The sequence below is a fragment of the Lepidochelys kempii genome, chromosome 8 (genome assembly GCF_965140285.1).
Source record: "Lepidochelys kempii isolate rLepKem1 chromosome 8, rLepKem1.hap1, whole genome shotgun sequence".
Lineage (NCBI taxonomy): Eukaryota > Metazoa > Chordata > Testudines > Cheloniidae > Lepidochelys > Lepidochelys kempii.
Window position 1 is genome coordinate 33926229 of NC_136387.1, and position 26393 is coordinate 33952621.

The 26393-nt window shown below is 39.0% G+C and overlaps 1 protein-coding gene across 5 annotated transcripts in view; it reads right to left on the bottom strand.

Annotated features, from left to right (window-relative positions):
• FBXW11 (F-box and WD repeat domain containing 11) overlaps positions 1-26393 on the bottom strand; it is a 125737-nt gene that overhangs the window by 78606 nt on the left and 20738 nt on the right. For 3 of the 5 annotated variants that reach the window (XM_073355995.1, XM_073355997.1, XM_073355996.1), the window contains one exon: positions 24216-24317. The exons of the other annotated variants lie outside the window; for them this stretch is intronic. In XM_073355995.1, coding sequence (XP_073212096.1) covers positions 24216-24317 — 102 coding nt within the window. The remainder of the gene's footprint in view (positions 1-24215; positions 24318-26393) is intronic. 5 annotated transcript variants of the gene reach the window in all.

A 26393-nucleotide genomic window follows, 5' to 3' on the forward strand; every position in this document is an offset into this window, starting at 1 on the left:
ACTTTACTGCTGATGGGCCGTGTCCCGAAGGTTGCCAACCCCTGGACTACAGTAATAGAGTAGGTAAATGGCTTTAAACAGGGGCAAGATCAACTTGAAAGAAAATTTTTGTTTACTATTGTTTCAAGTGTTAAGACGAAGACTGGACAAGATGACCAATCGAGGTCCTTTCCAGTCCCACATTTCTACAATTCTATGATTACTTTAACATTAGAGAATTTTTTTTAACATTGCGCTTTTTACAGCACTTTATATAGTCAGTTTCCCTATATATTCAGTTAGTTTCTAGCTTGCTAGCATTTTTCACTCAGTAAGGAGGGGGAGAGAGAGCATTTAAAAAGATAGGGAAACATGGGTATTAAAACCACAGCAGCTGGTTCCAAAAGCAGGTATAGTTCCTGAAATTATTTTTTCATTGAAAAAAAAATCAGAGTTCAAGTTGACACTGTCCCTTATCAGATTAAAAATGATCTCCTAATTACTTCCCAAAAGAGATATGTCTGAGTAAGAACTGCAGGATCAAGCCTAACACATTCAATACATCACAGTTCTTGTATATCTGAAATACCGTTGTTTAACACACGTGATATTCAGAGTGGCTGGAGTAGAGAGATCAGGGCTCAAACTGCTTGTTTCTATCACATTAATATGGTGTTATCTTGCACAAGGACAATCAGTACTGTACTATAGAACTGTAGCAGTTGAGTCATCCCTGCACAATTGATTATTGAACCATGAAGACCTGCAAAACTTGTAGACTACATACATTTTGGTATACTGCCCACATGTGACCACAAATTTACCTTTTAAAATGTATTTTTCCATCCCTACCTCTCAAAACAAAGCATTACAGTCTCATGCAGAATCACCTTATTCCCAAAGGAAAAATTATTTTAAAATCTACCAGATACCTAAGGTTAATTTTTTTAAGCTTAGTTCTAACACTTTTCATAGTGCCTGCTGCCCAGCTCAAACTGAAGGTTAAAAAGAGCTGACTCAACACAGAAAACTCTTAAATACTAATGGCATCCAGATGTAAATGGCCAGCCTATGATACTCACTAACAATACTGTACCAGAATCTCAGCAGGTCACATTTGCTTCGCATCAGCAGCTACCACAGCAGTTTCTCTCCAGCACAACTCTAAGCAATAATTCTCTGTTCTCAAATTCATAGACACTCATCGTTTCTTATGTGACTAAAGCCTGTCACACACACAACATGCATACTTCCAAGAAAAGATAAAGATTATTTTCTAATCAGCTATCCAAACAAGACATTTAATCATAAACTCACCCTGTGAAAGCTTTGCTACTATTGTCTAATGATCGACAGTCAAGCTCTCTCTGGAATTAAATTCTTTAGATATATGGACACCATAAAATTATCTAGAAAGGTTTCCGTAAAAAGGATGTACAACTTAATAATAAATAATAATACTCCATTGTTGCCTAGAATGGAAAAATGTATCATACTCCACATAAAATAAAATGTTTTAAAGCAAAGCATTAGCTTCACAATTGAGAGTAAATACCAATGGTATCGAAGATTAATGGAATATTTAGTTATGAAATTGATTTTCTACCTTCACACATCACGCAACTACATTTCAGAAGGGGAGAGGATATGACATGGCAATTTACAAAAATCAAAGTTATTTCAAGATTTAGTTCCCTGAATTATTTTTATTGAATTCAACATACTATTCCCAGTTCTCCTGTGTGAAACAAATCTGATAACCTGGCTTCCTGTGGTTCACCTAATTAATTTTTCCATATAATTTCCAATAAACTTTAGAAATAGAAAATACAGGCCTTTTAAGTATTAAGCAAAGCACTATGGTGGAAAACAATCTTTCCATTAGATGCATGTGGCAATTTAGTTTCAGGAAAGACTTTAAATCCATCAGCTGCATAAAGGATGAATTCAAACTAGTGTAGTAAATGGGACTTGAGTTGTGGATTGCCAATTATGCCTCCTTTCCATAAGCACACTTTTCCTCCTCCTAGTTTCAGGCCCGTTTATATACACCTATTTAAAATATTGGCTTGAAATTAAAATGCATTCTGTAGGATGAGCGTAAGATTTATCTGTCAAAAAAAGGATTTAAAAATTAAACGTAAGTTTTTAAAACTAGTATTTTATAATAAATGCTTTCTGAATAGCAAAAGTGTGTTTAACAGTTTTCAGCAACCTTTTAATTTCCCTATAAACAAAGAGCAGAGTAGAAATCTGATGGGGAAGTACTAGATTAATTTAAAAGCTGATTATACTTATTGGTTGTTTACCAATAAACGTGACAAAAGTAACATCAATCTTTGGAGGAGGTTCACATGGATTTATAGATATACTCTATTACAGAGAAACAACAAGGAGTCCGGTGGCATCTTAAAGACTAACAGATTTATTTGGGCATAAGCTTTCGTGGGTAAAAAACCCACTTCTTCAGATGCATCTATTAGAGATTTTGCTTTTCAAAAGTCCTCCATATTTTAAGTCGAAATTCTATTAGAACTTCCATACTAAGGCATATCTAAACCAAGGAGGCAGAAAGAACAGGCAGTCCCTCCTACGCAATACATAAATCTGTTGAAGCAGAGTGCAGTTCAACATCCTCTTAATATTCTCTTGGAGGCAGAAAGGCAAGTAACTAAGTCCTCGAATTTAGGAAATATACTGGTCAGGATCAGGGGTAAATATATTTGCAAGCTAAGGGGCCTTAGCTGAAGATGTGAGCAGTGTTTCCAAGGTCCTCTTGGGGGATATAGGCTGAATCCATGGTTCAGGTTTATATGTGAAAATGAGCTTAGTGATCTCATTTTAAACCCCACTTGTCCACAAAACCACCAGTCTCCCAACTGGCAGAAAATACACAATCAAGAATGGTCCAAGATAGAACATGTGTGGCTTAGGAATGCTGTATAAAGAAGATTGAACAGTGGTTGCCTATATTAAGGTGGTGCTATAAATTCCCCAATTAAACAGGCACAAAATTCACCAAAGTAAAAAAACATATATATATTTATTCCAGATCACTATTAAACAGTTCTTTTCCCAATTTATGATTCTCTTAATTTCTGTATACCTACTATCAAAATACCTTTGATCATATTCTTCCGTTTTATAAAACTTACAAAAAGCCAGGATCTCTGAAGCAGTTTTTTTATTACGCCCATGAACAAAATGGTGCTGTAGGGGAGAAAAATACAAATAAAAGAGGAGTACAAGCATATAACTAAGCAAATGAATTGAGTGACAAGTACATACACTGCATTCTGAAAAAAAGCAGGTGAACAAAAGATAATTTAAGTGATTCGCAGTCACATCAAAACTACCACATGTATTCAGTGTCAAAATTTTACTGCATACTCCTGGATTGAAAAGTCAAAGCAGCGACAGTTTTAACTATATATTCAAGACTGTTTTCTTTACAGACACCCCAATTGTTCTTCCCAGTTTTCAGGCTCAGATATTTGCACTCCTTTCCTCCACAACCCCTCTCCATCTCCCTATGAAGCAAAATTGCATCCGCTGATATTTGTTCTTGTTCCTTCCCCCTCCTCCCAGTGACTGGCAGTTTAAATTGGTAATGTAAAGAGATAAGAATCTATAATTACTTTATCCAACCTTTGGGATGTACTGTGGAAACTAGAGAAACCAATACAATCCACCAAATTCCAGAATGCAAATCCTTTTTGCTAGCCCTCATTTTAATTTGTTCATTTTAAAAATTTCTTTTGTTAGAGTAAACAAATGTGGGACACTTGTAGAAGTGGACAGGAAAGTCTATATAAAGATGCAACAGTATCAAGAGTGAAATATGAATAATGCACAATAAAAAAACTAGAAACAGTTGGCTGTTCCAAAAATAGGGCCATGTCTCCTATAAATCCCATTTTTCTCTAAAGACATGTTTAGACTTAAGCTTCACGGCCAGCATGGTTCTTTGGATTCTTGTAATAAGGTTAGAGCAAATATTCTTTCAGCGTTTTATGACTTTTTATGTTAGTCTATTATAGATTTGACAGCTCACTCATTGAGTTGTACCCGTTCATGATATTCCTCTCAGCCACAGCAATCTGGCCAGTCACCACTGTAAGTATACTTTTGTAGTCATGGCTAGTTGGGCATCCAAAAACACAGAAAATTCCTAAAGGACTTTAAAGCCATGGACTGACAATTTAAGGACAGATGCCAACAGCAGGCGATGTTACAGAGGCTCCTAATTCTTCAGAGCCCTTTTTGCAATCTTCCTTGGGTTCAGCTTTAGCTGGTTTTTCTTCATTCAAGTGAAGATTTTTGCTAGGTTTTAAAGCTGGGTAACTGGACTCTTTAGATTTAATACAAACTAGATGATGGGGGCCCACATACTGCAGGCCCTTCAGCCCTAGTCAGATCACCAAGTCTCCCACCGGTTTCAGAAAGATGTTGAATTATACGGGTAAAAGTAAGCACTGAGACTCTGGAGATGAAGGCTCTGGAGGTCGATGAACAGTTAGCCTATCTCTGGGGTCAGTTTGAATCATTTCAAGGAGCTTATGTTTATCACAGAGCTTTTTGGACACAATGGAATCAAATGCCACAGAGGTCCAACAAGATGAAGAGGGATACAGTTCTCTTGACTATGAACAGGAGGATGTTATTTAGATCAACAACTGCTGTCTGTGCCATGTCCTGATCTGGAGTCTGACAAAGATCCAAAATAACAGCTGCTAATAGGTGGCAATCGAGCATTTTTGCCAGCTTCTTCATTAACCAACTTAGAAAAGGGAGAGTAGTGACTGCAGGCTGGTCTGCAAAAGTCTCATGTTGAATGGCTGGACTGTATATTTAAGAGTGAATGGGAACTTTCATAGGATGTACTGACTACCTGTTACAGAGTAACAGCCGTGTTAGTCTGTATTGGCAAAAAGAAAAGGAGTACTTGTGGCACCTTAGAGACTAACCAATTTATTTGAGCATGAGCTTTTGTGAGCTACAGCTCACTTCATCGGATGCATACCGTGGAAACTGCAGCAGACTTTATATACACACAGAGATCATGAAACAATACCTCCTCCCACCCCACTGTCCTGCTGGTAATAGCTTACTTAGAGTGATCATCAAGTTGGGCCATTTCCAGCACAAATCCAGGTTTTCTCACCCTCCACCCCCCCACACACAAACTCACTCTCCTGCTGGTAATAGCCCATCCAAAGTGACAACTCTATACACAATGTGCATGATAATCAAGGTGGGCCATTTCCAGCACAAATCCAGGTTCTCTCACCCCCTCGCCCCCCTCCAAAAACCTCACACACAAACTCACTCTCCTGCTGGCAATAGCTCATCCAAACTGACCACTCTCCAAGTTTAAATCCAAGTTTAACCAGAACGTCGGGGGGGGGGGGGGAGGGGGGTAGGAAAAAACAAGGGGAAATAGGCTACCTTGCATAATGACTTAGCCACTCCCAGTCTCTATTTAAGCCTAAATTAATAGTATCCAATTTGCAAATGAATTCCAATTCAGCAGTTTCTTGCTGGAGTCTGGATTTGAAGTTTTTTTGTTGTAAGATAGCGACCTTCATGTCTGTGATTGCGTGACCAGAGAGATTGAAGTGTTCTCCGACTGGTTTATGAATGTTATAATTCTTGACATCTGATTTGTGTCCATTTATTCTTTTACGTAGAGACTGTCCAGTTTGACCAATGTAAATGGCAGAGGGGCATTGCTGGCACATGATGGCATATATCACATTGGTGGATGTGCAGGTGAACGAGCCTCTGATAGTGTGGCTGATGTTATTAGACCCTGTGATGGTGTCCCCTGAATAGATATATGGGCGCAGTTGGCAACGGGCTTTGTTGCAAGGATAAGTTCCTGAGTTAGTGGTTCTGTTGTGTGGTGTGTCGTTATTGGTGAGTATTTGCTTCAGGTTGCGGGGCTGTCTGTAGCAAGACTACAAGCCGTCAAGAACACTATCCCCGATAATGTCACGGCTAACCTGGTGGCTGAACTTTGTGACTTTGTCCTTACCCATAACTATTTTACATTTGGGGACAATGTATACCTTCAGATCAGCGGCACTGCTATGGGTACCCGCATGGCCCCACAGTATGCCAACATTTTTATGGCTGATTTAGAGCAACGCTTCCTCAACTCTCGTCCCCTAAATCCCCTACTCTACTTGCGCTATATTGATGACATCATCATCTGGACCCATGGAAAAGAAGCCCTTGAGGAATTCCACCATGATTTCAACAATTTCCATCCCACCATCAACCTCAGCCTGGTCCAGTCCACACAAGAGATCCACTTCCTGGACACTACAGTGCTAATAAACAATGGTCACATAAACACCACCCTATACCGGAAACCTACTGACCGCTATTCCTACCTGCATGCCTCCAGCTTTCACCCTGACCACACCTCACGATCCATCGTCTACAGCCAAGCTCTGCGATACAACCGCATTTGCTCCAACCCCTCAGACAGAGACAAACACCTACAAGATCTCTGTCAAGCTTTCTTACAACTACGATACCCACCTGCGGAAGTGAAGAAACAGATTGATAGAGCCAGAAGAGTTCCCAGAAGTTACCTACTACAGGACAGGCCTAACAAAGAAAATAACAGAACGCCACTAGCCGTCACCTTCAGCCCCCAACTAAAACCCCTCCAACGCATTATTAAGGATCTACAACCTATCCTAAAGGATGACCCAACACTCTCACAAATCTTGGGAGACAGGCCAGTCCTTGCCTACAGACAGCCCCGCAACCTGAAACAAATACTCACCAATAACGACATACCACACAACAGAACCACTAATCCAGGAACTTATCCTTGCAACAAAGCCCGTTGCCAACTGCGCGCACATATCTATTCAGGGGACACCATCATAGGGCCTAATAACATCAGCCACACTATCAGAGGCTCGTATACCTGCACATCCACCAATGTGATATATGCCATCATGTGCCAGCAATGCCCCTCTGCCATTTACACTGGTCAAACTGGACAGTCTCTACGTAAAAGAATAAATGGACACAAATCAGATGTCAAGAATTATAACATTCATAAACCAGTCGGAGAACACTTCAATCTCTCTGGTCACGCAATCACAGACATGAAGGTCGCTATCTTACAACAAAAAAACTTCAAATCCAGACTCCAGAGAGAAACTGCTGAATTGGAATTCATTTGCAAATTGGATACTATTAATTTAGGCTTAAATAGAGACTGGGAGTGGCTAAGTCATTATGCAAGGTAGCCTGTTTCCCCTTGTTTTTTTCCTACCTCCCCCCCCCCCCCCCCCACATTCTGGTTAAACTTGGATTTAAACTTGGAGAGTAGTCAGTTTGGATGAGCTATTGCCAGCAGGAGAGTGAGTTTGTGTGTGTGGTTTTTGGAGGGGGGCGAGGGGGTGAGAGAACCTGGATTTGTGCTGGAAATGGCCCACCTTGATTATCATGCACATTGTGTAGAGAGTTGTCACTTTGGATGGGCTATTACCAGCAGGAGAGTGAGTTTGTGGTGGGGGGGGGGGAGGGTGAGAAAACCTGGATTTGTGCTGGAAATGGACCAACTTGATGATCACTTTAGATAAGCTATTACCAGCAGGACAGTGGGGTGGGAGGAGGTATTGTTTCATGATCTCTGTGTGTATATAAAGTCTGCTGCAGTTTCCACGGTATGCATCCGATGAAGTGAGCTGTAGCTCACAAAAGCTCATGCTCAAATAAATTGGTTAGTCTCTAAGGTGCCACAAGTACTCCTTTTCTTTTTGTGACCACCTGTTAGGAGTTCCAGGTATTCTCTATACTCTTACCATCCAGGGATGACAGGGCCAGAAGTAACAGGTGGCTGTCCCAATTGTGTCATTGTTTCTACAACTGCTACGTTTGTGAACAGAGCAGCTTCTTGGAAGGATTGATAGTCCTGCTCTTAACTTATTCTTGATGGACCAGGAGATCATTCCTGATCTGGGGGATGATCTTCTGTGAAATAGGGTTATTCCTTTCAGTAAATGGTGCTGTGCTCTGGGATTGAATATATGCAGCTTGGGTTTACAGAGTGATTTTCAGTTTGGAAAAGTTCTGTGGGACATAGCTTTGTCATCTCTATGGCACTTTTACAGCCATGACAAAGGTATGGAGAAACTCAGACCGAATATCAGACCGAATTTTTGATGCATTCATCTGAGCTTAATGTCCTGCATGGTTCTTTGGATTCTGGTGATGTTACAGAAATATCCTTCTGGGATTTTATGCATTTTTCACTCCTATTGTTACTCATCTCTTCAACAGATTGTTATATGCTGGAGACAGAGGGTATGATTTTCCCAATTTTGTGCACAACTGTGCATGCAATTACCAGAGTCATACACAAATGACAAGCTATTTGGATTTGGCTCATTGTCTCACTAGTTTTGTTCTTCAACTAGAATAGGCCTTTAAGTAATAGCTGCTGAACATCTTATAAAACCAGATAAACTAAATCCACTGTTATTCAGTAACAAATATTTTCTGCAATGAGTTCCATGAAATATTCTCAAAGGAAACCACTTAAAAATATTTAATTAAACCTTAATTTTCTTTGATACAAGCAATATTTAGAATTTAACTTTTCTGTCCAACTAAAATTTCAGTTTAAAAACAGGGCCCCTAGCCCACCCCACATAGTGTTCTGATACTCTAAAGTTGTCAATTAGTACACTAATTCTAGATGATCTATATAAATGCATTCACCTCCAACTTTAATCCCACTACCATGACACAATCCTACAATTAAAGATTCCACAGCCATGTCAAAAGTAGGGAAGATCAGGTCCATTTCTTTAAACTTTACGTATTAGTCATCATTAATAAATCTGTGTATTCAGTAGCCTAACCCAAGTGCAAAACATAATTTTTTCTCCTCAACACATTCATATTCCCTACAAACACTTGTTAAATTATCTCCTTATTTATTAACAAAGGCCTTGATTTTAAAGAGTAGAAACGTTTTTTTCCCCCTTATTGACTTAATTTTTACTCACTGTTTCCTCCTCTACAAGCACCTGACTAGATAAGGAATTCTTTAAAGGGCATTTCTCGGCAGACATGTTCTTCTATTATTTTTAGAAGTAGGTCTAACTGCATTAACATGTTTTTCCAAAACTTGCAAACTTACAGCTAGAAAAACACTTAAGAAATCAAAAGGAAAAAACATTAATTTATACAAAGTATTTCTAAGATGCCTATCATGACAGCCTCAAACAGTAATGGAATGTATTGCTTTCAGAGTAACTGAAGAAAGGATATACATGTCAAACTCAATCATTTCCACTCCTTCCGAATATCTATTGAAAATTAAAAATTCTTCAACACGTTCTACAATGGGATTTTATTAACAGTGTACAATAATATCTTTTTCCTCTTTCACTGAGGCATGTCCCTTGCCCTGCCCCATAAAAAAAACAAGCTCCCCAGCCCTCCAGACTTTGATATCACAGTGACTGGCCAAATCATGTCCACTAGCAGAGGGATCTAGTTACCTCTGCAAGAATTTTAATCCTTGCTATGGACTAAGAAAGCATACACTGGGATGGTAACAGAAGGAGCACCTGTAAAGGCCATGGAGATACAAGCTGGTCCAATGGAGATTTCCTAGACAGTCACTAGAAACAGGATGAGATGCAGATCACGGCCTCTCTTGCACCGAGAAACATATGTGCTTGCATTAAGACTGAATGATCATGTCCGTCCAGGCTTCCAGGTGGATAATTGCAAGGGTCTGAGTTGGCTTTTATTAGAAAGCAACTATTTTCCAAAGTGTGGATCATATCCCCATTTACACACTTTCCCTTTCCTCAGCCAGGGGAGGTTTAACATCTAAACACTTCTTAGGAAGACCGCTAAGGCAGTGAGGTCTTTTATATAGACATTTTGGGATAAGAAATAACCCAAAAGATATAGCCCGGCCCTGAAATGCTTTTTCCTGAAGGCATATGGCAGAAATCCATGGAAACTAAGATGGGCATGCACAGAAACTATAGATTCCTATCCAATGGCCACCAGGATAGTCTGGAGTGTTTCCATCTTGGATTTCAAGGTTTTGGGACATGCTTGTTCAGAAATGTGAGGTAATGAACTGCTCTACTGATCACTAGGGCACTAAAACAGGATGTGATACAGACTACAGCTTATCTTGTGCTGAGGAAACTCATCGATGGTGTGAAGGAAGCTGATGCACATCTGATCACTTCTGTGAGGTTTTATTTTTTTAGGCTGGAGACAGGAACAAATTTATGTTAAGGATCCTGACCAATTCTATTAAATCTTTTTGGATAGTTTCTAAAACTCACTTGCCTGATGTGGTGAGAAGCCATTTCTTTTCCATGAGGAACAGGTTGTTCTCCCACTTTGTAGTGAAAACTCTGGGAGTCAGACTGTTTAGTCATGGAAGTACTCTGTCCAGCAAATTCACATCTGGAGAAACCTTCCTCTGCTGTATCAGTTTTACCATACTTGGCTGATGGGTTTCGACAAGTTTGTTCAGTTGTCTCTGTTATATTCTATTAGGTTGAGAAAGATCTCTGAACTTACTGAAGGATTCCACCACCAGTTAGTCAAGCAGCTCCCCAAAAACCTCTCCGCTTTAATATACCTGATACAGCTCGGAGTTGAGTGCAGTTGCCTCCTTCCCAGGATCTTAATCACTCATACAGGATAGCTCTACATGGCAAGAACTGCAGTGTATCCAGTGAGTTGAGAGAAACTTTGGAACAGACTACCTTTTAAGTCCTTTGAATTTTCTTAGCTTTACAATGTAGGGCTTCCAAAAGAGCATCTGTCCATCCACGAATGGCCCCAGAACAGCAAGCTGACACTATTAATGCTTGTAGGGCCATCAAGGCTGCTTCCTACCTTCTCCCAAACGAGCATTCCATCCTTCTGTCATGGGTTCTTTTGGTAGGACATCAGCCAGTGTGTATGCAGGGTAATGTATGAGTCCAATTTCAAATCCTAAGGAAATTTTTTCTTTCATTGTTTCACTGCCTTATCTTCCTGCTCCTTCTTCATTTCTCCTGTGGAAGTGACAGACCAGCAATCCCGGGCAGAGCAGTCTAAAAATACACCTGCAAACAGTCTGTTCTGCATTTCTTCATTCTCTCATGACAGAGTTGTACTTCCTCTCAGGATAAGTACGCATATTTTTCCTAGTGCTTTTACTTTTGGTTTTCCTTTCTGTGACCTGCACAGCAGTTTGTCACAAGAAGGCCCCAAAAGGACAATGATAACCTACTTCGGATTTTATAAATTGCACTTTCCCCTTTGGCTAATGCCTCAGTTTTAGTTATCCCAGTCACACTGTGGAATGCCAAGGTTGAAACAGCATTATACCAGTTTTCTCCGGCAACTGGCCCTGTAATTATTTCTACTATTTTGGGGCACCTGAAGATTCTTTTTCTGGATTTATAAAGGAAGAGAAATGCAAGATACACTAATTTTTCCTCAATGGAGTCAAAAGATTTAGGTGGGTGGTCCTTTAAATCTCTGGTGATCTGACCATACACCAGAGAAAAAGATGCCTCTGGATTACTGGGGAGGATCTCAAAAACAAGGTGCTTTACCTAGGAGAGAAAATCTCATGATACCACCACTGAATATGAGGCTAGACCAGATGGTCAGAACCTCCTTCTTCCAGTAAATCTTGATTCAGGCTGGGGAGGGTGTGAATTTGAGTGTCTGGCTGAGAGGATCCTAAGCAATACACTGACTGGCACACTACTGGTTGAGAGTTGACAGGCCTGAAAGGAAGGCCTCTTACACACTAGCTGTTAAGTCTATTGGGCTAGTTTTGCTTTGTAATTTCTTCTTCTTTTGGGGGATGGGATGGGTTTTTGCTGGAACTGAGGACACCGATCAGCTGGAGCTGCAATCAATGGGAGCGGAACTGGTTATGGTAGTTTGTGTTGCTTTTGAAGAACTACCCATGGATCACTGATCTGTGCTTGAGAAAGTAACTGGGGTACATTTTTCCGTAGAGGCTTCCTTCTTCAGATTCAGTGACATGCCCTTTCCAGGCTGAGAGAAGGTAAAAGCCCTGGGTCTTAGTAGCAAGAAAATGGACAGAACCTCATTCTATGAAAGGGGATAAGCTGAAGCAGATCTTTGGTTTATTTTTATTCTTCTGTTTGGCCTGGAACATCGAAAAATGGCTGGTGCAGAAGGGAGAAGTTCAGTGAAGTTTCTCAGTAGGGAGTCAAAGAAACAGTCTTGCCCTAGGCACATAATTCTACACAAAACAGCCCTACATGCAAATAGATGACAAAACAGCTATTGAACTGGTAAATGAATTTACTACAAATTTTAAAGAATTCTAAGGCAGCAAAGAGGTCTATGTCTGCACACTAACAGCTGCAAAGGCAGCGCAAACTGGAAGGCTGTTTAGAGGGAGACAGCTAAGTCCTTGACAGGACTGGTTTGGCTCTCAAAGCTGCAAGCAGGATGAAGATCCACTGAAAGGCCCTTGGTTCTGCCTGTGCAAGTGTTACTCTTCGTAAATTTACAACTACTTACATCAGGTGAGATAGGTAGACTTTGTCCAGAAATTTACAAATTAGCAGTTTGCCAGGCAACCAAAAACCCCACCCCCTAACAAAACCAATTGTAATTACGACCACCTGTAAGATGGCTGTACAGTGAAGACTACACATCATCTGGAAATGCTCATATTTATATATGAGCAACCTAGCCATATCTTATATCCCAGTGTGTTGTCTCTATCTGCTCCATCTGCATACCATAGAGGGTGATGAATGCAATCTGCTCCATTTGTTACAAATTAGGTGGGATTTTCAGTTGCCTAATGAGTTACTGACACAGTCCCCTCAAATGGTCAAAATTTGGCCACTGTCCCAGTAAGGATATTTGTAAACTTAACGAGCATTGGGGAGAACACTGAGATATAAAATTTATACAAGTGTTAATACAAAAGGCTTCCTAACTTTAAAACAAAAGTCACAGAACAGCACCTCTGCTCTTTTGGTCAGGAAATATACTGACGAGGATGCTTTAGTTCACAGTAAGATGCTAGGGCAGCAGGACACACTAGATACATGGTAAGACAAGTAGAGCAAATAACCACTCTCCTCTACTTAAAAATAAACAGATTTATTTAATTAAAGTCCTAAGTGAAAAGAATCACAAAATGTTTAAAGAATCACTGAAGGAAGTGCTTTGACAGCACTTAGTATGATCTACTGTCTGAGACCAAGAGCAAAGGAAGAGTATGAGCTTGTTAATCCTACATTATACGTTTGTTTATTAAATGAGTATAAACACACAGTAACAGATTAGGCTCAAGAGACAATTACACAACACATCAAGAAGTACTTTCCCTCCCACCCCAGCCCACCCCGCCCAAGAGGTTGCAAAAGTAACTGAAGACTGCAAGGGCTGCAATTAGACTACTTCAACATTTTTATAGTAAAAAAAGCTGGTGTCAGAAGATGCAAAATTACAACATATATTCTATTACAGAAACCCTAGCCTTAGAATAATCTGATGTTTAGTCACTTGTAGTTTTTCCAACTCCTCCACACACACACAAAACCACGAAAAGTGAATTGTCCAACTACAAGAAAATGGAGTCAGCACTGTGTATATTATAAATAGAGTTTCTGGATAAATAATATACACAGATATTCTTGAACTTCAAACTTGACTGCTTTTGAAAATTCCAAAGTAATTAGACAAGTGATTGCCAAAGATACAGCATATTTTTAAGTATCAGGGGGTAGCCATGTTAGTCTGTATCCCCCAAAACAACAAGGAGTCCGGTGGCACCTTAAAGACTAAGATTTATTTGGGCATAAACCTTCGCGGGTAAAAAACCACTTCTTCAGACGCATGGAGTGACAATTACAGATGCAGGCGTTATATACTGACACACGGAGAGAAGGAAGTTACCTCACAAGTGGAGAACCAGTGTTGACAGGGCCAATTCAGTCAGGGTGGATGTAGTCCTCGCCCAATAATAGATGAGGAGGTGTCAATTCCAGGAGAGGCAAAGCTGCTTTTGTAATGAGCCAGCCAGTCCCTACCCAAGCCCAAATTAATGGTGTTAAATTTGCAAATGAATTTTAGTTCTGCTGTTTCTCATTGAAGTCTGTTTCTGAAGTTTTTTTTGTTCAAGTATAGCTACTTTTAAATCTGGTATAGAATGTCCTGAAGATTGAAGTGTTCTCCTGCTGGTGTTTGTAAGTTATCATTCCTGATGTCTGATTTGTGTCCATTTATTCTTTTATGTAGGGACTGTCCGGTTCGGCCAATGTATATGGCAGCGGGGCATTACTGGCACATGATGGCATATATAACATTAGTAGACGTGCAGGTGAATGAGCCTCTGATGGTGTTGCTGATGTGGTTGGGTGCTCTGATGGTGTCACTAGAGTAGATACAGGGACAGAGTAGACAACGAGGTTTGCTACAGGGATTGGTTCCTGGGTTAGTGTTTCTGTGGTGTGGTGTGTAATTGCTGGTGAGTATTTGCTTCAGGTTGGGGGGCTGTCTGTAAGCAAGGACTGGCCACAAAAGCTTATGCCCAAATAAATCTGTTAGTCTTTAAGGTGCCACCAGACTCCTAGCATATTTTTAGATTTTCATAAAGCATTTGATATTAGCTCATTAAATCTTACATGCAAAATTAGTTTGAGTTGACTGGCACAAATATACTCATGAACTGTAAACTAACTGAAGGTCCGTAAACAGAGAGCAGTAGTAAATGGCAATATACCAAATCCAGGGGAGTTGTCTAGTATTTTATCAGAGATCATTGAAAGATCCAAACTTATTTAACATCTTCAGCAACAATTTAAAAGATTGAATGCATGTTAATGAAATCTGTATTAAAAGCATGAGGACAACAGAGGCCTACTGAGATCAGAAATACAGGTAACCCCCCCCCCCCCAAAAAAAAGGAGATTCTGCTCAAAGTAAGGTAAGGAAATCCAGATTTTGGGGCTGGGGGGGAGAGAATCAACAGACAAGTACAGCTGGGAGTAAGAGAACTGGGAAGTAATAATGCTGAAGGACTGGGAAACACTGGACTAATTAGACATGATTTTGCAACCTGATCTATCCAAAAATAGGCCAAAGCAATTTGGGGCCATATAAACAAAGGCATGTCACAGGGCATGGAAGTAAATAGTCTCTATACACAACTCTGGTGATACTGCATCTTCATTACATTTAGTTCTGGATATCTCTGTCCCAGAAAGAGGCAGACAAATTAGATGGAGTTCAAAACAAAGGACTAAAAAGAACAGAGGCAGAAAGATTAAGAGAACTACTTAGATCTTGGCTAAACAATTATTATGGGATTGGGATAGAGCCAATTTATTTGAAGCGTGTATACTCCAAGAAGGAAGATTTAAGTCAGTACAAGGCAGAAACTAGAAGAAATTCTGAATTTCAACTGAACATAAATAGATATCCTTATAGTGAGATATTAGACTGTTGAACACTCTCAAGAGAGATGGTGGATGCACTATTGGGCAAAGCACTAGAAAACATACTAAAGACGCATGTATCATCTAATTCCACATGCTGTTCCTACAGTTTAACAACTACAATCATAAAATGGTTCTCATAGGAAGACCTGTGATTAAAATCAGTTACAACTTCTGAGAAAACTGTAGCCTATATTCACTAATTTGCTCCTTATTTCACCTAATGACTGACAGCTACTATAACAGTAGTCTCTGCTTCCTTGTGGAAGACCGTCAAAAGCAGCGTTTCAAAGATTGGCTGGAAGGGCAATATATAGTGATTATACTGGGCTTGGATTTCAGATAATCACCGAGACCGTAACTTTTTCCACACTGTTCTGGACAGGACAGCAAATAGCATAAAGCACTGCTATTGGGCCAGCACTGTGAGAGGATATACAGGGCTACTACCTCTTGTTCATGGAGTAGAACCTGTGAATCATGATGGACTGCTTGGATGTGAACAGGTGCATAACTGGGAGCTCAGAATTCCTAGGTTAGCAATTTAAAATGTCACTAGGGAAGGCTCAGGTGGTTCTACCTCCTGCCTACTTAACAATCATCTATAGAACTGAGCTTTTCTTCCATGTGTAAGAAAAATCTTTTAGCTCATTTGAGCAGGAAAACTGCTTTCTTGTGCGGACAAGAGGATTTGATGCCCTCATTCTTTCAAAGGCCATAAGGAAGGATTGCCCATTATCACCAAAAGATGGTGATGTTTCAAGTGATCTTTTAGTGAATGCCAGACAGATGACCCCAAGCTCCAGTGATCTATATTCCAGGACGCCTCTTGCTAAAGCCAGCAGACCTGCAGCATAAATTAAGACAAATGAGCCCCACATTCAAACGTGCAGGCCACGTGTGACCAGATAAGAGTTAAAAGTCCTGACTTGAAAAGGCCCTTCGAAGATCTCAGGAGATAACTGCAGGTCAAATCAAATCTTGCTTTGTGAACGTGAAGAGGTGTCTGCAAAGATTTCTACTGCCCACTATAGTAAAGATCATCTGTGGACTCTGATCTATGTTAATGTCGTCTATACACCTCATCAATTATTGGGAGCGGACCACATCCACCCTGATTGAATTGGCCCTGTCAACACTGGTTCTCCACTTGTAAGGTAACTCCCTTCTCTTCATGTGTCAGTATATTTATGCTTGCATCTGTAATTTTCACTCCATGCATCTGAAGAAGTGGGTTTTTTACCCATGAAAGCTTATGCCAAAATAAATCTGTTAGTCTTTAAGGTGCCACCGGACTCCTCGTTTTTGGGGGTACAGACTAACACGGCTACCCCTCTGATACTTTCCCTTCTATTGAGAGGTGTTAGATATATGTCCTGAGAGACAGCATCCATTCCAGAATTTCAGTCTCTCCATTCTAAATTTTGGTTTCCTGAAATATTTGTTCACTGACTTCAGGACCACAACTGCTCAATTCTGCCAGACTGCCTGGAACCAAAAGAAAGATGAACAGGTCTCTTGGTTGCATTCCCTTTTCAAGACTGATGAATTTAAACCCATTTGGAAGTATTTATCTGGGAAGATGGGAAACGGAACATGTTTTGTAGATCTATGAAATTTTATGGGAAATGGCCAGCAAAGGCTGTACATCTCCCATATTACCAAAAAGGTGAAGGCACAGTTTCTGAATACCAGAAGAATCTGTTCCAGAAAGGCCCCAAGTCCTCTAAAAGATGGAGGGCATTACCCACTGTTCTTGTTGCAAAGTGGTCATCTTTTGAAGCTGGGTCTACCACCTGTCCTGGTCTACTGTCCTCAGGAACAGCACCTATGATCCGTGGAATTTTAAAACGTAGCTTAGAAGGGCTGCTTACTTCTGTAAGATCTAAATTCGCCCCTGTTGCCTGGAAAATGGGACAGACCTTCATCTGCCACCTTAAAACACTACTTTGTCAAGGAGTTCCCTGGTAATCCTATCCTCAGCCTATTTAAAAAAAAAACAAAACAAAAAAAAAAACCCCACAGATATTCCACCTGGATGCATGCCTATCACGTCCTAATCTCAAAGCTGTCTTCTGGCTGCTTCATTAACTGCTTTTGGTCTGGAAGCGAAACAGAGTCTAGGAATAAGTTGGATACAGAAGCAGCAGCTAAAAAAAAAAATCTAAAACAGCGGTGCCTTCAGGTCTGATTCTTACTGATAGGTAGGTGTTTAAATACTTTCCATCTAAGCTCAGATGGAAAGCAGGTAGATGCAAGAGAGGCGCTATTGTTACAAAATCTAATCTGCCTTCTGAAGAAATAACTGCCTCTACCGAGGCAACAGCTACATCAACTTTAGGAGGGTCATGCAGCTTTGGTTTAGTTTTTGGCCTTCTAATTGAGATTTATATTTGAACATTCTAGTCAGATTTGATTACATCTTCTTGCTATCAATATTAAACAATGATAATCAGCTTTTCAATATTAATTTTCACAAACCCCTAAAGATGTGTAAAATGAATGATAATTCTTACCTATCAGAATGAAAAACAAATATTTTATGATCTGCTCAAGGCCATGGAGGAAATCATTAGCAGAGTCAAAATTACTACTCACTAGTGCTTGGCTTCTAACCGCATATTCAATCCACCTGATTACGTTTTTTTTTAAGACTGGTTCTTTATCAACTAGAATCAGAAGATGATGCCAGGATATGTATTACTGAGTGATGACATGGATTGAACTTTATGTCCTAATTCAATATCTAATCATGAAACTGCCTCTGGAAGTTTTTAATAAGTTTTCCTTCAGTTGTCTGGATGTTCATAGAAACCTATTTCTTAAAACTGCACAACCACAAAAATAACACTTTGGAAAAGGCGCACAAACTGAGCTGTGACAGACCATCAATTACCATTTTCTAACTTGTGATATTAAGCATGGAGGGAGGGTTTGTAGGGAAGCAGCCTGTCTAATTACACAGTAAGGGACTGAGTCAAGAGGACTGGTTTCTGTTCCCCACCTACCACTAACTCACTGTGTATCTTTAGGCAAGCCATGTAACCTCTGTATGCCTAAGCTGGTCTGCCTAAAATTGGTTTGATAACATATCTCTAGCTCAAAGGTATGTTGTGAGAGTTAATGTTCATACAACTTTGTCAGCCACAAATGAAAGGTTCAGTATTTCATTTTTAACTGAAAGAATATTTGTTAATATATGAAAAGTTCCATTATCTGTACTGACATTTGGAGTTTGAATAATAGACCCAAATACCACATTACTATTTTGGGAAGCTACTTTTGTTATGAAAGAATACCAAAAGGGAGCTTAGGCAAGTGAATACTAAATTGCACTTTGTTGTTTAACAAAAAAGCAGACTCTCTCTACTTTGTTTTAAGAGTGATGGTACTGAATCTTCACACTACTAAGTTTTCATTTGCTTTACAAAATACACTATATGCCATTGATAGACCTACCCTCCATGAACTATAGTTCTTTTTTGAACCCAACTATAATTTTGGCCATCACAACATCCCGTGGTAACGAGTCCCACAGATTGTGAGGCAATTAATGGTGAGGCAGACAATTAACCCACTGTCAGGGGGGAAAACCCAAAAATTAAGGTATGGGGAGGGGTACTGTATTGGAGATCCCCTGTTGGAAGGGATAAAATATTGGAGACACTGGAGGCTGATATAAAAGTTGGAGCACCTGAGCAGGATCCACACCGAGACCCCAGAGAAGATCCTACCACCCTCCCCTTTCTGGGATATTGGAGAGGCAAGCTGGCTTTTCACATGGGCACTGGCCCTCCCTGGATTCTTTATCTGTTCATGGCTAGTAAGTTTAGCCCTCTGAAACATCTGTTTAAGTTTCCAAACTTTGTATGTGGCTGCACAGTGAGCATAGGAGTGGGAAGGAATACTGATTGAATAGTTAAGTACTTTTTGTGTTATTTGACGAGCTCTTGCTAATCTACAAATATATTTCTTGAAATTTGAATACTTGTGATGTCTTGCTGCTGTTGCACTAGCCCTTGTAAAGTCAGATTATTTTAAAATAATGAAACAGAAAACTGAGTTACAATTAAATACAGTACACAATATTTTACCCTTTACAATGCAGGAGCACGGCTTTGGAGAAGCATGGCATCAGCTTTTTCTCTCCCTGACTGGGAGGCATCAGGTAAAAATTTCAAGACTGAGATAAACTCCCAAAATTCTGGATGTTCTTACATTAACTACTATGTTATAAAACCAGAAATAGAACTAGTGGCTCAACACAAGTAGGTTAAATTTACTAATCTCTCATTTAGGTCCTGGATACTGCAATCAGATCCATGTCAGAGGAACAACTGAAGTCCATGTTTTTTTTGCACAGGTGCAAGGGTCCACCTGTATGGATTCAATTCCAAGGTAACACCTCTAGATGGTAAACATTTTGGGTGCACAGACAGTCTATTTTAAGCTTGTAAAATGGCCAAGAAAATGGGGCCCCAATATTTATAACGAACAAGCAAGTACTTACATAAGGCATTTCTAATATACCCATCTTAATAATAAGCGCCAGATGACAATATTTCACTTAGTAAATGTGACTGAGACTCTCCAAATGATTTTAAATGTATTGAGCAATAGAGTAGCATGGTACAGAATTCAGCTTGCAGAAATGCAAAATAATGCATGTTGGCAAAAAATATTTTTTTTCCATATACACTGATTGAGTCAACTTGGAAAATCCACAACAGACTGAAGATGCCTGACTAGCATGCCACAGCAATGAAAAACAATAAATTTGCCTGCATGAAAAAAGCATAGCAAATAGATGAACAATGGTCAGCTCTCATTTGGAGAATAAGATCCAGTTCACTGGCTTCAAGGACTTTTGGTCAAATCCTATGGCTGGATTTGAAGAGGGTCTGGATAATTTTATGAATGCTAATGACATTTCTCATTATGCAAACTAAGGTCAGAGTAAATCTAATCTCAGGATTCATCTTTTAAGCTGATCATACTTTACTCTTGAAGCGTTACACAATTTGAAAAGGTCAAAGATTCAGCGAGGGCTCACTGAAGTCATTCTTCAATCACACGCCACTGAGTATTCACTTCTTCCTCATTCTGGTCTATTCTCTCATCTGTGCAGGAGGTTTTTGTGCACATAATGCAAATAGGAGTTACCTGTGTAACTTTTAATTCTCCTTCTGAAACTGCATTAGCCACTGCCCTACTTTTATTTGTCCTGTGGGAACATGAAGCACAGCTAGTGTATATACTCTAATTCTTTTTACCTGAATACTGATTTTTAAAACAACTTAGACATCTAGCCTAGAAAAAGTGAAGGACAATCAATGTGTCTGCTATCATAAGAATGAAGACAAAGTCAGTTTCACTTTCAGATTCCCAGTGTGGCAATATTTGGGTTGCAGACATCAGAGGGAAATTACTTCCTTAAAAACAAATGTCCTATTTTTTTTTTTTTTTGGATGCATACCACTTGTCGTGATTTTGTAAAAGCTGGCTTTTCCAGAAATTTATGTTTTGGGTCAAATATGAATGGTCAGTGATCCTTAAACAGGACCCTGCCAAATCTTATGCCATTTACAGCTCCCACTAAATTATACCACACATTTTCTACACAAACTGTCAAAAGAGTTTATCCAAAACAGAAAGATACCGAGACAATGCTCAAGCTCAGAAGCTGCAACATACAGGACTAATGCCAGGGAGGAATTTCTACAGAGTAGATCTCCAGAGTTGAAACAGGAATCATTCACTGTAAAAACCATTTCTATCCCTGCATACAATACTGAACCCACTCTGGCCAACTTCACAATAATCCCATCAGTGGAGATGGAATCTGAACATTCAGACATTATTGGATCTTATTAGTGCCATCTGCTAAGACTAACGGATACTACACCCTGTGCATGTTGTGCTCTGACATTAACATTTCACTGCACGTCCATGTAATGACGATTTGACATGGCAGCTAAAATTAAAACAAACTCAGATGAGAGCTCACAAATACTAAGTATCACAAATTGAGAAAATGTTTAAGGGCTTCATGATGTATGTCCAGACATCACAGATTCACTAGCTAGTAACTTGCATAATTATAACATGTCACATCAATGATATCGCACAGATTTCCAGATTCCAATGTGGCAATCAATATACAGTATATTTCTTAACGTGCTCCTTTAATGGTAAACTATAGCATAAAAGGAAACATGGCCAAAGTGAGTGTCCAATATAATGAATATACTGCACACAAGCTAATATACATTCTCCTCTAGTCTAAATTTCTATCTATAGACTTTATAGAGCACCATACCATCTAGTTATCAGATGACACTATGAAAGGTTATCTAGTAATAGCTCTGATTTTGTATCTCTTTTGTATATTTACTAGTAATGATATCCACTGGACATCTCATATGTATTCTTGTATTAATATTGTGAATCGTTTTAATTAAATTATGGGGACCACCACTTGGCTAAGTTGATTTTTTGAACATACTGACTAATGACTGAAGTGTCTGAAGAGCTGATTACAAAGAGTTTGTGATAGTTTTGAAGCTATTTGAGATTCAATGGTAAAGGATGCCTCGCAGTATCTGAACTTTAAGTCTGCTATGAGCGAATGGGTGTAAACCCTGTGTGAAATAACATTGAATTTGAACTTATCAGCTAGGTTGGGCTGTATTTCTGAAAGTTTACTTCTGCACCATGTGGGGATCCTGCAATAGTTTCTCCTTGAGATCTGCAGCCCAGCAAACTGATATCTTAAACGGTCCAGTAGGGTAAGTGTTGCTTTAGACAACCTTCCCATTCTGAAACCCAAACTTCTCAAAGTGGGTCGCGAGGGTGGCTGAGGGTTGTGATATCAAAGGCCTCTCAGAAGCTGGTGAACTAAGGGAAGAGGAGCAGCTCTACCAACTATGAGGAGTACTATTTAAAGGTGGTACACAGGCAGCTGCCTCAGCCCCACTGCTCACAGCAGTCAACCACTTCCTAAACCTATTCACTACCACCTTCTAACAAGCCTTAAAACAACAGTATAGGCCACCGAACCCACCACTACTTTATACCACCCAGCAGATTTCATCTCCCTCACCATTGCCTACCAGCCCCTTCAAAAAACCAACTATGATTTCTTTCTGTGAACCAAATTCCACAATACTTCACAGCCACAATGGATTGTGGGTGTAACTGAAGGACTATGGTTATGACGAAAACCTGCAGCTGGTTTTGGAGTCCCACATGGAAAAACTGAGAACCCCTGCTGTTAACAGTACAAAAAATATTTCTTCCTACTTCAGGATGTGTCATGGGTATGGGATAAGGTGGAGACTGGCTTGTATTAAAGCCAAATCATGAATACAATAACGCAAGCAATGTAACACTACGGACTGGAATTTCCATTTCAGTCAACCTATGGTTAGATTTTACAATGTTAATCCATCTTGGATTATGCTATCCAACCCTAGACACATAGCAGGGAAGAAAATTCTCTTACTTTTACATTTAGTTTATTAGCAATGCTTTCAAACACAAGTCTTCTGAAAAAGTGATACTTGAGTTTTCCTATTACTGTTTACATTTGTATTGAGATAGAAGCATTCTGAAACTTTAAAATGAGAACCTCAAATCTACCAGAACTAAAAAAAGATGGTTTCTTGAAATAAGAGGTCATTTTTAGAAAGATTTATTTCATTGAAGGGTGTTCACTTAAATTCAAAGAGAACCTGAACTGCTACGACTTCTATTCACAAAAGCAATTCCTTCTGTTCTTAAATTCCTGTGCACATGAAACAGGTTGCACCACTGAACTCTGCTCTTGTTTAATATTTTAACAATACAGATAGAGGAGAGATACTGACAGTATATATTTGCGCTATTAAACATTTTATGTATTAGTGTATAGTACTTAAGAAAATATTATAGAAATTACTACATATGCTCTGTATTTCTTTTCAAAGGTATGTTTCTTGTGGATTCAAAACATTTCACTCATACCAAAAATACAAACTACTTTTTTTTTAATTTGCTATTTTGTAAACTTGCTCTGCCCAAACAATCGTAAAGAGAAATTCTCCCCCCCATCCAGTCACTGCCTATAAATTAGGCAGGATTGATTTACACAATTTACTACAAATGAAGAGCAAAGGAATTTAAGATTTATTGGTCTTGCATTTATAGGAGCTCCCATCTTTACCATATTATCTTTTTTTAAATCAAGAACTATATAAATAAATAAGTCAAAACAGCTCTAGGACTGTCTGCTAACAAAACTGTTCTGTATTCAAACATGCACAATGATGGTAACAATGATGTAACCAGGATCACACTAATAAAAATCTCTTCCTCTATATGAAAAATCAAAAATTGTATTATAGGCCATTTAGAACATTGCAAGTAGTTTTTAAAATAATTGGCAAAGCTCATTAAAACAAGTTTTTAAACCAAAAATGAAAAAGCAAAATGTAACAGGCAACATGCACAACTATACTATTTGTATCACAACTTCAAGCAATAAACACAAAAGCTCACCACCCCCCACTGAAAAAATAATCAAGTTCACACAGAGCTCTCTTAATGATTCCTAGAAGAAGTTAGGTAGAAGATTTCAGAGAAGGATGCACAAAAAATGTTTAGCAGACTTAATTTGATTAAACAGAGCCCCGAGAGAGTTTAACAATGTTCACAGTATACGCATAACACATTTACAACAAGAAAGAAGAAAGGCACCTGGAGACATCTGACACTGGGCATGCTCTGCAGGCATCTCAGTGCGCACATGCTCTCTACCAGGTTGGAGCAGCCTAGCCACAAAGACCTTGGCACAGAACACTGCAGGGTGACAAAAAGGAAGGAAGAGAAGAAGCAGTTAGATGCCACAAATCACTTAATGCAGGCAACTCATTAGTATGTTAAAGTGGACACGTATTTGTTTACTTCTATGTTAATCAACCATTAGGGACCAACAGCAAAACAACTACGGAAGATTCTTTTAAAATATGTTATCCCTCTGTCACATAAAGCCTAACGAGTTGATTTACACAACTGCTCGCTCCTAGCACCTACTTGAATATTATAGCCTACAAAACACAGTACCAGAATTGTCACAATTCATTTTCAACATATTCTGCTCTTGAATTAGTTCAGAATCTTGCATTCGAGCATTGTTATGGTCAGAAAAGTGACTACATAAAAGTGGCACCTTCTTAATCAATCTGCTTCATGTGTGTACTCAGTCATACTTGATTTAGTATAAATTTTTATGAATTCTTTTTAAATTTTGCATTGTCCTAGGACACAGAACTATGGGCTTGTCTTCAATAGAAAAGGTGGAGTCATCAGAATACAAACCTGAGGCACTGGATTAAACTAACATGGTATTACACAAGACTTAAGTCAGACTTTAGGTCCACCCATTGATTATGTCAAACACAACCTGCCCCCGTTTAGACTGGACCGCAAAGTCTCCTTTAAACAGCATGTTAGTTAATACAACTACTCAAGGTCATTGTCTAATTTGACTGCATTTTCTAATAAAAAGAAGCCCAAGAAAAGAGCTGAATTTTATTCTTCCTCAAATATAATTTTTTTTTTAAACAAAAGTATAAACTGCAGGGCAAAATTCTGCTCTCAGTTATACATGTGCTGCTATTCATTGAATGAGTTACTGAGAAAAAATAGTATTCCACCATAGGCATAAGTGAGGGAAGATTACTGGTAATGACAAGGCAGAAAGAACGAGCTCAACTACAAGATTCCAAGTTGTTGGCACTGGTGGTTAGAAAAGAGTTTTTACTTGCAAACTGGGGCAACGTGATGTGGAAGTCACACAAAACTTTGGAATCTCATTATGCCATATTTCAGAGAGTTAATTTTCAGGATTTACCAGTACACTTAAGATATAGAAAAAGTAATCAAAAGGATTCAGTTATTCACTACTGAGCAGCAGGTAAACCCAACTCTACGATCGGCACAGTCCTAATTTTCAATGGCTTTTCACATTCACAGGTGCCCTATTTAGCTTTTGTTATAAACACCAAGTCACATTCATTTAAAAACTTGCCAAATTAGTTAGTACATCGAAGTTAAAGCAGCCCATTATGAGGCCACAGATGAAAACCTTTGAAAAACAGTTATTGTGCCAAAATTTAGAAGGGGTATCCAGAGCAAGAGAGGTTAAAACCATATTTTCTTGTAAGTTCCCTTATGTTTTTCAGTTCAAAATTAAAATTCTTTACACTATGCTAAAAAATAAAAACTATGAAGGCCAAAAATACCATGATTATGGCCAACCTCAGAACTTATTCATATTTTCTATTCTACTCTGAATGTATTTGAACTGTGCCTGAAAAGATATGACTGAGTAGATGCATACATCTCATTTACAGATGTAAAACTACAAATGTTACCACTCCAAAGAAGGTAAAATAATTTTGCCTCCAATACTCAAGCATAATCATATAAACTTGTATTAGTTTTTGCAAAGTTCATATTTAAAATTTGAAAAAAAAAAGTGATTTTCACTTACTTACCTACCAAATTTCAAGTCTAGAAGCCTATCTGCCCCACAATAGCTGATGTACCCCCACCTAAAGCTTCACTTCCCAAACTGTTTTAAGCGATTCATTGGCTATAGTAGGGGAAGCTCAAAATCCTAATCTCAGAAAATATTGGCAAGTAAGTTAAAATTTTCAAAAATAATTTAGAATAAAAATGTGCAATCTTTAAATCTAAACATTCATTCTAATAAAGATGTAGGGTATTAAACTTAACACAAAGTTTGCAGCTCACCTGAAACTCCACTCTCTGGTTTAGTGGCTTCTCAAAAAATTCTCAGGTAGCTTGGTGAACTGCACACAACCACAGCTGGCCCATGTCAGCTGGCTCAGGCTGCGGGACTATGTAAGT